At 41.6% G+C, this 14366-nt stretch overlaps 1 protein-coding gene across 1 annotated transcript in view; it reads left to right on the forward strand.

Moving 5' to 3' along the window:
* HELZ (helicase with zinc finger) overlaps positions 1–14366 on the forward strand; it is a 125284-nt gene that overhangs the window by 37140 nt on the left and 73778 nt on the right. The window contains exons 6-12 of the mRNA XM_080924534.1: positions 1038–1162; positions 3409–3465; positions 6835–6886; positions 7895–7970; positions 9719–9917; positions 10338–10445; positions 11476–11773. Coding sequence (XP_080780660.1) covers positions 1038–1162; positions 3409–3465; positions 6835–6886; positions 7895–7970; positions 9719–9917; positions 10338–10445; positions 11476–11773 — 915 coding nt within the window. The remainder of the gene's footprint in view (positions 1–1037; positions 1163–3408; positions 3466–6834; positions 6887–7894; positions 7971–9718; positions 9918–10337; positions 10446–11475; positions 11774–14366) is intronic.

A 14366-nucleotide genomic window follows, 5' to 3' on the forward strand; every position in this document is an offset into this window, starting at 1 on the left:
CCTGGCTCAGAGGACAGCTTGTAGGAGTTGGTTTTTTCCTTCCATCATGTCAGTCTCTAGGATCAAACTCATGTCATCAGGCTTGGTGACAATCTCACCTCCAGGGCCTGAAGTTAGTTTATTTATTTACTTATTTATTTTACATTGGTGTTGCATGTATGTCTGTGTGAGGAAGTTGGATTCCTGAAATAGGAGTTACAGACCATGTAGGAGTGTGTTGCCATGTGAGCTGAGAATTGAACTCAGTATCTCTGTAAGAGTAGCCAGTGCTCTTAACTGCTGAGCCATCTATCTCTAGGCATAGTTTATGCATTTTCATTTATTTATTTATTTATTTATTTATTTATTTATTTATTTATTTGCTTACTTACTATGTAGCTCTAGCTGGCTAGAGCTTGCTATGTATACTAGGCTGGCCTTGAACTCATAGAGCTCTACCTTGTCTGCCTCCAGAACATTGGAATTAAAAGCCTACACTTTTCAGCCTCTTGCTTAACTGGAACTATAGTAGTGCATTGTCATCCCCTCCTATAGCTTTTTTGAAAACAGCAACTACTTGTTTTCTTTCTGTGTATTTGACAATTACTTTGCTCATGTGTGAGTGTGGTATTCTGAGACATGTATAGAGTGCATAGTGATCAGGATAGCTGGCATAGCATCTGAAGCTTTTGTCTTTTCTGTGTGGGATGTGTTGAAGATCCTCTCTACTCTCTGATTTGAAGTCCACAGTTGAGGGCTGATGTGGTTCTCCTGCTGGCCACAGAACCTGACAGTTTTTACCCAGCTGCCCACTGGAGATCTTTAGAGGACATCTCCTTAGGTTTTGATGCAGGAAATTGTAGTAGGGTTCACCCATTCTTTGCCATGTTCTCTCTTGTCCTTGCATGAGTGACTTAGAAAGTGCCTATTGCTTTTTTCTTCTGTTTGTAGTTATTCTTTTAGCATGTACAAAGCCGCACTTAGGATGCCTTTCTGTTGTAAGCAAGAAAATTGTGTCTGAGTGCCCTGTGGCTAACGATGTGTTTCTTCCTTGGCAGTGCTGGGGGAAGGACTGGCCAAGGGAGAGAGTGCCTTCCGGGCAGTGCTGTGCTGCATGCAGCTGAAAGGGAAGCTCCAGCCTGTGTCCTCCATCCTTGCCAAGTCACTGTCAGGGGAGTCTCTGGTATGTTGATGAACATGGGTTTGAATGCTTCCGAACGCTCATGTCTGACTCCTCAGGAGAGTAGGAGCAAAAGAGTATGTATTTAGTGTACTGTGTAGTACCTTCAGATGTCAAAGTTCATAAAAATCCCAAGATTCTTGGTTTTTTGAGACAAGGTTTCTTTATATAGTCTCAACTGCCTTGGAACTCACTCTGTAGACCAGGCTCGTCTTGAACTCATACACATCTACTTGTCTCTGCCTCCTGAGTACTGGGAATAAAATCTTGTGCCATCACTGGTCCAAATGGTTTTCTTAAAAGATATATTGAGGGCTGGAGAGATGGCTCAGCGGTTAAGAGCACTGGCTGCTCTTCCTGAGGTCCTGAGTTCAAATCCCAGCAACCACATGGTGGCTCACAACCATCTGTAATGGGATCTAATGCTCTCTTCTGGTGTGTCTGAAGACAGCTGCAGTGTACTTATATATAATAAATAAATAAATCTTAAGAGAGAGAAAAAACAAAGCTATGTTGAGCAGAGGCTGAAACCATCTTTGTTGTTTAAAAATGTTGGTATGTGTTTATTTCTTATAGGGTTCTTGTTGTTGGTCTTGTGTTTTTGAGACTAGATCTTAATATGTAGCCCAGGCTGGCCTCATTCTGAATGATCCCACTGCTTCAGCCTTAAGAGAGCCACCACACCTGGCTTCTTTAGTTTTTGTGTTTTTGAGACTTGGTCTCATTGTGTCTCAGGCTGTCCTTGAACTCACAGTCCTTTTGCCTCAGCCTTCTTAGTGTTGAGAATGTGTGCCACTTTATCTAGCCAGAATTTATAACTTCAGTTATTTACTTTATAGCTGTCTAAATATGTTTAAATGGAGTAATAGTTACTTCAGAATCTGAAAATGCGTGTGTGTTACTATATTTACTTTGTGGAACTATCTACTTATATTTAGATGGATAATTTTTTAAATCACATAAATTTTCTAGATCCTTTTGCTGTAATGAAGTGCTCCTTTTTGCAGCTTCATAGAGTTGATAATTTATAGGGATTTGGAAGGAAGAGCTTTTCCCACCAGTTGGTAGCTGCTAAGTTTCCTGGTATTTCCCGGCATCAAAATGAGAACAGAGAAAGAAGAAAGTGTGTCGTTACCAGGCTGTGCCGGTTCTCTTCAAGTGTGCTTTCAGTCAGTAGGGATTTGAAAACCAAGAGCAGGGCTGCTGACAATGGAGAACTAGGAGAGTATTTAGTGTGCTATCAAGTGTGATATTACTGACTCACTATGGGGTGAGTGAACTTGGGAGGAATTCCCGTGCACTGAACTACTTCTGTAATTTGGTGATACCTCTGATTTCATAAGATTTACACATGTGAGCACAGAAAGCAACAAAGCTTTGTCTAAATAGCTGTCAAGATGTAGTTGTGTATTCTTTCTTTTGAGGTGGGGCCTCATTTTAGCTTGTGGGCACCTGGACCTTGAGACAAACTTCTGCCTTATGCCTCTGAGTGCTGGGATCACAGTTGCAAGTCACCTACCTAGCAAGAGAAAAATGCTTTCGGAGACAAGTGTCTGTACATATAGCCCAGGCTGGCCTCAGGCTTGAGTCCTCCCAGACCTTTTAAGTACAGCAGTTTTTCTTTGTGAGCTATTTATTTTCCTGTTGGGGTTTTAAATTTAAAACCAGTGAAAAGTAACTTGCTTTTAATTTTCAAATTTCCTGAAATTTGAATATCAAGAATTTAAAAAAATGAGTGGTTCATTTTTAGACACTGAACTGATTCTCTGGTTTTTCTGACTTGTGGATGACCACTGAGTTCAGCATTTTGCATATACAGACAACCCCTTATCACCAATAGAGAGGAATAGTCTTAGGTTCTCTTCTAATGTTTTGGCAACCACTTTTATGGAACTTAAAAAATATCTTTTGAGATAGGATCTCATTTATTTAACTCTGGCTGGCCTGAACTCACTGTGTAGACCAGGCTGGCCTCAAACTTAGAGATCTGTCTGCCTCTATCTTCCGAGTGCTGAGATTCTTTTACACTGGTACATCCTGAGTACAGAGTGTGTGCTTAGCAGGAGCGACAAGTGATTCTTTGTCCCTGTTAGGCCTTTCCCTTTCCCCAGCTACATGCAGCTTCTTAGTGACAGAGTGTCAGTGTGGAGGAAGGGACAGGAGAGCCATGGTGACCACAGATGAGCTGAGCTGTGAGAGTCAGACAGACATGCTGATAGTTTCCTGTCTTCACTTCTTCACCTTTGCAGAATGGGATGGTAACGAAGGATTTGACAAGACTCAAGACGCTTCTCACAGAAACAGAGGTGAGTCCATTTCAGGGATCTCCTTGGGCCCATCACACCCAGTCGAGTCAGTGAGCATTCCGTGTGTGTTGGCATTTTGAACACTGTTGTGCTGTCACCAGTATGCAAGGTGACAAGGGGACCTTCTGTGCAGCTGGGTTGGATCCCATCCTCAGAGTATGTTTTTCAGGTCTCCATCCCAGGTCTTTTGATCTGTCTAATGTTCTTCTTCCTCCTCCTCATCTTCCTCATGTATATATGTGTGTGGTTTGTGTGTATGTGTACATGTGTGGGCAACCTGTGGATGTGTGGGCATGATTGTATATGTGTGCACATTCATGTGGAGGCCTCAGGTGGATGTCAGATGTTTTCTTTTATTATTCTCTACTTATTGAGGCAGGGTCTCTTGTTGAACTTGGAGCATGCCAATTCTGGCTGGTCAGCTAGCCAGGTGTCTCTGGGATTTCTTGTTTCTGCCTCCTGAGTGCTGGGATTATAGGATGTCACTGAGCTTCCCTGGATTTTACATGGGTTCTGGGGATCTTAACTCTGGCTTCTGGGAGCCTTCACATTTGCATAACAAGCTCTTCATACATGGAGTCTCATTTCTCTGACTCCCATCCTCTTATCCTTATTAGTTATTTATGGTCCCCAATAAAGAAAGTACTTGGGAAATTTTAATTTTTGATAATCCCATGCAGTTGCAAACCACAACCTTGAAAATTCAAACAAGATAATTTAAATTATCCTTGTCTTTTTAAGCAACAGGAAAGTCTGTGGCTTAAAGATTTTTATTTTTTTGAAAATGGTAAGTATCAGGGTCAACAGGGACAGAAGTGCCCTGGGCAAGCACTTGCAGGCCGCGTGGAAGGTGGGGTCCCGCAGTGCGTGTAAATATGCACAGCTCACCCAGGTAGATAGAGAGGTTTTTATTTTGATTTCCTCTTTTATGTATTTAATTATATACTTTGGGCCATTTATTTTTGAAGTTAAAGAATAATGTTATTTTCTCCCTTTTTCTTCTTCCAAGTCTTTCTAAGTACCCGCCCTTGTTCTCTTTCAAATTTAGGACTTATATTTTTATTTTCTGTTTTTGTTAGTTGTGTGTATATGGTTTCAGGTGTTGGATAGATAACCAGTTTGTGTGCTCCTCCTTAGGAAAGGTTAATTCTCTGACTCCTGGCACTCCTTAGTTGTCAGAAGTTAGGTGTTTGTCTAGAGTTAAGGCCCCATGAGATTTCCTCCTTGTTAACATAGGTGCCCTTCTAGTTTAGATATTATTTCTGTATTCATGTTGTATAGACCTTGAACATGGAACTTAGGAGTGATCTTTCTTTTTTTTTTTAAAAGATTTATTTATTTATTATATATAAGTACACTGTAGCTGTCTTTAGACACAGCAGAAGAGGGCATAGAATCTCAGTACAGATGGTTGTGAGCCATCATGTGGTTGCTGGGATTTGAACTCAGGAACTCTGGAAGAGCAGTCAGTGCTCTTAACCACTGAGCCATCTCTCCAGCCCCAGGAATGATCTTTCGATGGATCTTTTTTTGTAACCTACAGTGCTTGTAGCCTAAGTAATTCCTCCTGGTTTATTTGTTTTTATATACTTATTATATTTGATTCATTTTACTAACGACTGGGTTAGATTTTAAAAACATGCTTGTTAGTTAAAAACATGTACGTAGCCTCATAATGACAGATACTTCTGTAGAAACTGGTGATTTGGATCCAATCCCATCTGCAAAGTTCAGTTTGTCAGTCGTATGGCAGTGATGGTGGCAGTGTTATTTTAGAGATATTCAGTTAGCATTACCACCATCCTTTGGTATAAGACATTCCAAATTTCGTCTTATTATGAGGTTTCCTCCTTTGGAGTTTGAAAGGCTGAGGTATGGCTAACAAGAAGCCTGGTGGGTCAGTTGGAGAGCAGGTAGGTCAAGTGCATCCAGGGCAGATCATGGTTAGTTATTGTAGTGACTGAAACCCAAGCAGGAAGAGGAAGGCCTGGATAATATTGCAGGGAAGCTGTGGCGGCCAGAGTGTTAGAGCCAGGACAGATGACACTTGATACAGGAGAGAGTGGCACATAGCCAGTAGGTTCAGGTAGAACTAAGACAAGCGACAGGGCAGTGACTGTTGGGAGGAGAGTATGACAGATGGAGAGGTATTCTAGATCTGCTGGGTAAACTGAAGAGTAAAGGATGACTTAAGGTGCCAGCCTCAGGCTGGCCAGTTGGCTCAGCCAGTAAGGGTACTTGCTGGGACATGAGTTCAATTCCTGAGACCATGTGGTAGAAGCAGAGAACAGACTCTTGCATACTGTGCTCTGACCTCCACACTGTTGCGGTGCCTTGTGTGTTCATAAACTTACACTCACACAAAACAAGAAAACATAATAAAAACATGTCTAGAAACAAGATTTCACCATGTGGTGTCTGCAGGGAAGACTCCTTTCCCTTGAGACGAACACTGGACAGGTCCAGATTTGGGGTGAAGTTGATGAATTTTGTTTTGGACACACTGTGGAACACTTAGATGATCCTCTGTCTGCTTGCCATGTGAGAGCTGCTCTGGTGAGGGGTGATGGGAATGTGGAAGGTCAGCTGTGTGTTGCTAGTGACAGGTCTTTTCTTCATCAGCAGTGAACCATCAGGTAAGATGCTGCAGGGTTGCTAACTGCTGTATGACACTTGCTCAGCCAGACCTTAATGTGTGGAGCCCAAGATGAAGTCAAAGCTAAATGTGTTTGAGCTGTTTGTCTTAGGAAGCTAGAGAGAGGAGACTCCAGCCTTTTACTCCATTGTAGAGGGAAGACCTATCGCAGATGGAAGAGGATATGTATGACTAGAAGTGTCCAGGAAGGCTCCAGTTGCTGGCACACCATTACTGCAGGAGTGAGAGGAGTTGGTTTCCTCTTGCTGGTTGTTTTCCAGGTGTTAGGCTGGAGAGTGAGGCCAACACATGGATGCTGTGTGCTAATTCAGGGGGTTCAGAATTTAGACTTTTCTTCAGCTAACTGCTGCTTCTACATTGCAAGTACTTCATTTTCATGCTTTTATGGTAAAACAGAAAGTGAAATTGTTATTCAAACTTCCAAATAGACAGTTTTTAAAAAAATTACATATTAATATTATTTTTTAATATTTTGAATATTTGCTTTATTTTTATTTTACCTTTATGTTTGTGTGTGCACCTTGTGTTGGCAGTGACCACAGCGTCAAACCCTGGTCCTCAGTAAGAGCAGCAAGTGCTCTTAACAGCTGGGTCATTTCTCCAGCCATCTTCTTTTATTTTTAATGTTGAAGATACCCACATTTAAACCAGCATCAGTCAGTTTCTTCTTTTTTTTTTTAAATCTTATATCTCTCTTATTTGGAAAATTGCAGACAGCAACGGGCAATGACCTCTCTGGATGTCATGTGGAAGACTTAGATGAAGGTAAGCACTAAATATTGTTCTAATTTTAGGCAGCTCTTAGTCCTGCCCTTGCTTCTTTTTCGAAGAAGTTCAGTCCCTCTAATTGGAAATGTAGGAGAGGATAGAAACATTTAGAAGTAGGTGTGAGAGAGCAGATCTCTCTCTGGGACCCTTTCCTAAGATAACTGAGTGATAACTAAGTAGCCGAGCTGTCCTTGAGCCCGCCCCCCTGCCTGTTTCCGAGTGCTTGAATCAGCTTGCCCTGATGCGCCCAGTCCATGGGTAGTGACTTTCATAGAACACACACTGACTTCTCAGGCTGCTTTGTCATCTTTGTAGTGGGGATTAGAGGGAATATTTATTAAGGCTTATTAGTTTCCCTATTATGGATGAAGCACAGTTTTTAAGCTTTAAAAAATATCTTTTTTGTCCCCTGAGGAGAGAAGTTGGGGGTCATACTTGTGAAAATAGAAAATGGCTGCTTGCCCTTTCTCTCCTAGGCCTTATTTTTCTAGTCTTATTTGGAACTCCATCTAAATCAGTCACGTCATTTATAGTCAGAAATATATGCACTTAGCTCCTACATATGCATGTCTGAGCTTCATTTCTGTGATAAAGTGTTCTGAGGTGATGAACAGATCTTAAGGAGCTTCTCAGTTCGTGTCAGTGGTGGAGTTTGTGCACAAGGTCTCCTTCCCGGACGGTCAGTTTTCATTCTGGAAGGGGTTCCTCAGAGACATGCATCCATGCGTGAGAACGAGACATACCAGCCTCTCTCCTGAGTTCTCAGAGAAGAGACGGCCCTGGGAGGAAGCCCACCCTCTGCCAGATCAGATTCAGGCTACCTGATTTAGCTGCTGGGTAATGGCCTTCACCAGCAGAGAATTCAGTTGATTGGGAGAGGCACCTTCGCATCTGGGATGCAAACATCTGGGATGATGTATGTAGAGAGATGTGTTTCTTAGATATAAGGTACTGGAATGGCATAGTAGCCTCACATGATGTGATTATGTCTGCATTCTTCCCTAGGGTCTTGTAATGGTTGGCATTTCCGCCCACCACCCAGGGGCATCACCAGCAGTGAGGAATACACCTTGTGTAAAAGGTAAAGAATAGTTTTGAAACAAATTACATGGCTCTTTTGAAGGGATAGATAATTTTCCTTCACTTTTTGAAGGCAGTAATTTAAATTCAAAGAAGATAATATATGAAGAAAGAAAAAGGATAATGTTCAAGGGAAATGGTTTGTTTCCTATTTGCAGCAGACACTGCACAGGTCAACACCACACCCATGTGGCTGGTATTAAGCGCCTGTTAAGATTTTGTTCAGAAGTCTTTTATGTTGGCTGAACATAATTGTGGCTCTTTTTAGTGTGGAATTTACTTAGATGTAATAATTGGAGGTGAAATTAGTTCCTATAAACTAAAAGAGAGCAGAAAACCAGTCATATTCAACTATTTTAATAACTTTTCTTCAAAAAGTGCTGTCATGTAATTCTTATAAATGGAATTTATGAGTACCTTGTATTTGAAGCATTAATTATTTTTCAGAATTAATTATGTAATTCATTATTAATAATTAACTAATTATTTCTAAAAATGTAGACAGTAAACCACAGTCTCATTTAAAAAGATGAGCTCTTCAGTTCCTTGCATGAGTGAGTAGCTGGTGGGGCTTTATGCAGACCTTGCTGACCAGACCTGCGTGGAGACAGGGTCAGGACAGCCTCTTGGTTCTGTTGTGGAAATAAGGAATGAAAACAGTAAATACTGCAGGTCTTGGTGGTGCCAAGTTATTGAAGAGAGAACATGATCCTTGGGAAAAGAAACCTGAGAATTAGATCGAGATGAGAATAGAACCCCTTTTTAAAGAGGGAAAGAATTTTGTAAAATTTATTTTTATGTGTATGAATTTTTTGCCTGCATATGTGTGTGTGCCTGTTTTCCACAGATTCTTAAAGGCAGTGTTGGATTCTCTCCTTGGACAGGAGTTATAGGTAGTTGTGAACTGCTGTTCAGGCCTGTGAATTGAATCTGGGTCCTTTGGAAAAGCAGCCATGGCTCTTAACGGATAAGGAGTGAAATAATTTAGAAGTACAGAAGGACACATTCCTGTAACATGAAGACAGATTGTGTTTACAACAGGCAGATACATTATTTTGCACATTGTTTGAAGCAAACAAGAATTAACTCAGCAACATCATTCTCGGTTCATGTGTTCCCTAGTCACTTCAGAAAGGACTGTTAGCTCTGTGTCTTTGGACGTCAACATTTGTGTATTTACCCATTGAAAAGAACTGAGTAACTGTTACATGAATTTGTGACTCTAACTATAAAACGTTTATTCTAAATGTATTTGAAACTTGCCATTAGCTCGTAGTTTCAGTGAAGTAATACAGAAAGAGAAAAAGCATTCTATTTGAAGGTCAAGGTAGAGGGGTCACAATGGTGCAGTTCTTCACATGCAGAGGGTATTCAGGCATTTGGGGGAGCAGGTCATGGCTGTGTGAACAGCTAGCCCACTGGATGTCAGTGTTGCTTCAGGAAGATTCTGCACTGAAAGGAACACAAAGGAAGCATGTGTTCTGGGAAGAGGGATCTCAATGTATTATTGTACTTTAAGATCACCGTGTTTCTAAGAACAAAGTCAGTGAGTATCGGGCCGTCGTTCGATGCTTTGACTGTCATGATGCTGGTTTGTTACCATCTCCTCCCGTCATGGAACTTGACTGTGGTAAATCCTGCTTCAGAAGATGTTTGACTTGTTATTGAGGAGGCAGAGGTCGAATGGGGGACGTTATCTTTAAACTGCTGAACAAAGTATACGATAACAGCCTTTCCCATTCTGCTTAGGTTTTTAGAGCAAGGAATCTGTAGGTACGGTGCCCAGTGTACTTCAGCACATTCCCAGGAAGAGCTAGCAGAATGGCAGAAAAGATACGCCTCACGCCTGATAAAACTGAAGCAGCAGAGTGAGAATAAACAGCTCTCAGGCAGCTACATGGAGACCTTGATAGAGAAGTGGATGAGCTCACTGTCCCCTGAGAAAGTGGTACGTGCAGACGACCTCTGGTCTTGCTCCGAACAGCGTGCTGGGTTCTGCTTTGCTTTTTGTGTGCTAAATAAAGTGTAGCGTGTGTCTTTAATTGACAATGAATGCGTGTCTAGTGACCAAAGCTGGCCCGTTTGTTAAGATGCACGGCAGAAACAAACATTTGCCTGGAGGTTTGCAGCTCCTGTGGTAATGACCTTCATTCAAGGAGGTTTTGGTTCTCAGTCTATAGTTAATTTTCTCTCTGTCTTGTTTAACTGCATTACATGTCACTCTCGTAGGAATGATGGAGAGGGAGTGTGTGACATCTCTTGGTCAGTGAGCGTGCTGTCTGTGCTCATGGCCAACACTTGCTACTTTGCTGGGTTCTCAGTGATATTTTCACCCTCAGACCATAACAGGAATCACTTTTGCTTTCAGCTTAGCGAATGCATAGAGGGAGTAAAGGTGGAGCACAGCCCTGACCTGTCAGTCACCGTCAACACCAAAAAATCCCAGCAGACATGGACCTTTGCTCTGACCTGTAAGGTAAGAAGCTCATTTAATTAAAGAACATATGTTTTGTTCAGCTTCTTGAAGCCTGTTGGACCTTGAAAGGTCTGCTAAGAGAGTGTTGAAGATGTTTTATTCTGAGAACATTTTATGTGAGCTCTGCATTGTGTCAAAGTGGGTTTCTGTATGTCAGTCATTAAATACACTTCCTTCCACTTTGAAGTAAGATCCCTTTAGCTACGTAGGACATTTTCTTAATTGCTTGATGAAGAAGTTTGACAAATATTATCTTCTAAGCTTGGAACATAGGATGGGGTTCATGGCTTACAATAAACTATTTGATAATTTAATTATTTAATCTGGCAGTTCTAAGATTTTTTTCAACAAAAACCTATTTTTGTCTTTTAATAGTGTGCCTTTATTCTGTCTTACTTTTATTTGCTATGTTTCATGGGCCTTGCCCATACTAGTCACATATTCTACCTCTGCGCTGTCCCACAGCCCTGGAGAGGACTCTCAAAATGAGCCGTTTCTGCAGTGCCTCTCTCACAGCACAGTGTGCAGCGTAAGGTCGGAGGAGAGTAAACATCTCCGTGTGCATGTTCTGTGAAGAAGTTTGGTGTTCTTTCCGGTGGTATTTCTTCATAGGGCCATCTGCACCTTGAGGTGGAGAGTCTAAGAATATTTAGCTTCAGCCCTGAACCCAGTCCCATGCTCTCGAAGGCTTCCTGCGAGAGGCTCTGTGAGCATACTTGAAGTTGGCCTAAGGGGGCAGGTTTTGCCACAGGCAAAGGTGAACATACACAGAAGGTCCAGGGAGGCTGTTGACAGAGCATGCTTATATCATTTTAGAAACTTTGTTTTAACCATTCTGTTTTGTCCTTGTTTTTATTTTTCTTTTTCCTTTTTTTCTTAAATAGCTTTTGAGTATAGTTTGTTGTACAACATAGTACCTTAGAAACATGGGGTGTAGCAGGCCCTTCGGGGAATATTTTCATTGAAGAGCCCAATTACAATTGAATTTTGACCCCCTTGTACTCAATGAATTATTTTAACTTCCTTGTAGCCTGCAAGAATGCTGTATCGGGTAGCATTGCTTTATGATGCTCATCGTCCTCATTTTAGTATCATTGCCATATCTGCCGGAGATAGTACTACCCAGGTTTCACAAGAAGTCCCTGAGAACTGTCAAGAATGGATAGGAGGAAAGATGGCCCAAAATGGATTAGATCATTACGTGTATAAAGTCGGGATAGCATTTAACACAGAAATATTTGGAACTTTTCGCCAAACCATAGTTTTCGACTTTGGATTGGAGCCAGTACTCATGCAGAGAGTAATGATCGATGCAGCTTCTACAGAAGGTAACATTTAGACTTTTTTCCCATACGATGTATTAAAAGGCAAGATTAAAAGATGTGTATTGACCCCTAAATATTCCACAGAGAGGTAGGGAATAAAAACAAAAATTCCCATATTAACTGACATGTTCACTGTGTAATGGCCACAGAATGGGTCAGGTTGGGCTTTGGTCTCCTCAGTCAGTGGCCAGGCAAATCTCAGCGTGAGGTCCTGAACTTAACTTACAGAAGTGGGTAATTAGGTTTGTTTTGATCTAGCAATTTCATGTTCAAGTAAGATGATTTTAGCACGGCCAAACCTTTTAGTACTCAACTAGAATGTCTTTCCATGTGTAATGACATATATACCTAGCATCTGTTTCCATTTCCTTCTGAGTGTCCAGTTAGCTCTGCTGACTTAATACATTATCTTAGAAGGAAAAGCCCTCAGTATCAGCCTTAAGTCAGGGTGTGCTTTCCCCACTGTTCAGGAGGGCAGAGTGTCTCAACAGGATCTGCTTTGTGCTTGGGAAGTGTCCCTGGTTTCAGCACAGAGCACCTGTATGCTTGACACTGCAGCTAATTGCCTTGCATATTGTTGTCTGCACTTAAACCCTGCATCCAACAGAGAGGGCAGTTAGCACACATCTCTGTGGCTCTGGATGCTTTAATTTATTTAACAAATAATTAAGAATTTCATTAATAACACTATGTAGTGAGCTATATGAAATTTGCTCCTGTGCTAACTGGAACTAACCTTAATGTGGAGGATGCTTATCTTCAAGTACCACATGACCCATTCATTAGAACCTGGAATAGTTTTCTTCTCATGAGCAGACACTAGGATATTAATGGTTTGGGTGTGGGGACTAGGGTGTGGACTTGTTCTGTCTTCCCCCACCTCCAAAGTTGAGGTTAACAGATACGTTCGTTCATTCATTTATTCATTCATTCATTATTTTCTTTTCTGGGACAGGGTCTTACTAAGTGGACTTGAATTCACTCTCCTGCCTTAGCCTCCCCAGTGTTGGAAATACAAGTGTGTGTGACCATGTCTGCCCTTTACTGTTGTTATATTTGTGTCAAGCTTTTGCAGTTAGGTGGTGTCTTCTTTGTGTGTGCTAATATAACCTGGACTTCATTTAATCTCATGTTCTGCCTTGTTTGGTTCCATTTGTTTTATTTGGTTGTATGTAATTTTATCATTTTCTTGGTAGGAATGAAAAAAAATGTTATTTCCCATAGCCAAATAGACATATCAATAGATAAAATAAAAACAAAAGCACAGGTTGCAGCAAATCTTTTTATGAAGGGCTAGATGGTAAATATTTTCAGTGCAGCGAGAAGTCGGTCCTGGGCAGTTCACACTTGAAGAAGGTGTGACTGCACGCACAGAGCTTCAGACCTGCTGTGTTTTGTGTTAGGAGGAGGTGAAATTGTAGAAATAAAAGAGAATGAACTCCTCTCTAGCATTCAGATGGAGCTTGTTTTAGAAGTTTATTTTCAGAGTAGTGGTTTATAATCCTGGTTTGTTTTCCCATAATAATTTTGCAAGTGTTAAGGATCCACAGTAGTGGAAGTTAAAGGTCTTTAATAAAACGTTAGGGGAGATATTGCAGGTTGAACAGATGCTGAACAGTGATGAAGTTGACTTGGTCTGATGAAGGGAAGGGGCACTTTGACCGCTGTAAGTATACTTCGCTTCAGGAAGAAGAGTGGTGGTGACATCACACTTGAGCTGGCCGGGAATCCTGGTTTTCTACTGTCTCTGTGACTTTGCGTAGAGGTCTTAACATCTCTGGCTCGATGGGGCAGCATTTAGAGAATGGAGCTAGCATACCTTCCTACGATGAGCCTGAGAACTAGAAATAAGAGATGCATATTTAGTTCATAGTGGGCATTCAAAAGAGTTGTTTTCAGGCTGGCAAGATTGTTCAGCAGGTAAAGGCACTTGCCTCCAAGCAGGTTGGGAGAGGCCACAGAACACCTGTGGAGGGGAGTTGTCAAGAGTCAGTTTTCTTCTACCCCGTGATTCCAGGGCTCAAACTCAGATTGTCAGGCTTGGTGGAAGTGCCTTTATCCACTCAGTCATCTTGCCAGCTTTGATAATTTTATTATTTTTCATTATTGTTATGTGTATGTGTGCGTGTGTGTATGTGTGCGTGCATTTCTGTGTCTTTACATACCATAGGTATGAGGGTGCTTTTCAGAGGCCTAAAGAGGACATTGCTTGAGAGCTGAGTCACAGGGAACTGTGAGCTGTCCAGCGAGGGCTCTTTGGAAGATGATTCTGAACTGTGGAGTCATCTTTCCAACCTCCTCCCCTTTCTCTTATTTTTTTTCTGAGGCAGATTCTCACTATGTAGCTCTGGCTGTCCTGGAACTCACAAAGATCCTCGTGAGTCTGCTTCTGGAGTGCTAGGTTCACAGGTGTACATTACTACACCCAGTTTCGTTTTCTTATTCTTAAAACTGATATAGTTGAATATGGTACTCCTTCCTTGTTCCCGTGTTCTTACTGCAGAGCTGTGTTTGTTTCCATTTGATGTGAGTCTTAGCAGGAGGCTTGAGTCCCAGAAGCAGATCAGCCATAGCATAGTACTTGTTTCTCGTTTCA

The sequence above is a fragment of the Micromys minutus genome (assembly GCF_963924665.1).
Source record: "Micromys minutus genome assembly, chromosome: 10".
Lineage (NCBI taxonomy): Eukaryota > Metazoa > Chordata > Mammalia > Rodentia > Muridae > Micromys > Micromys minutus.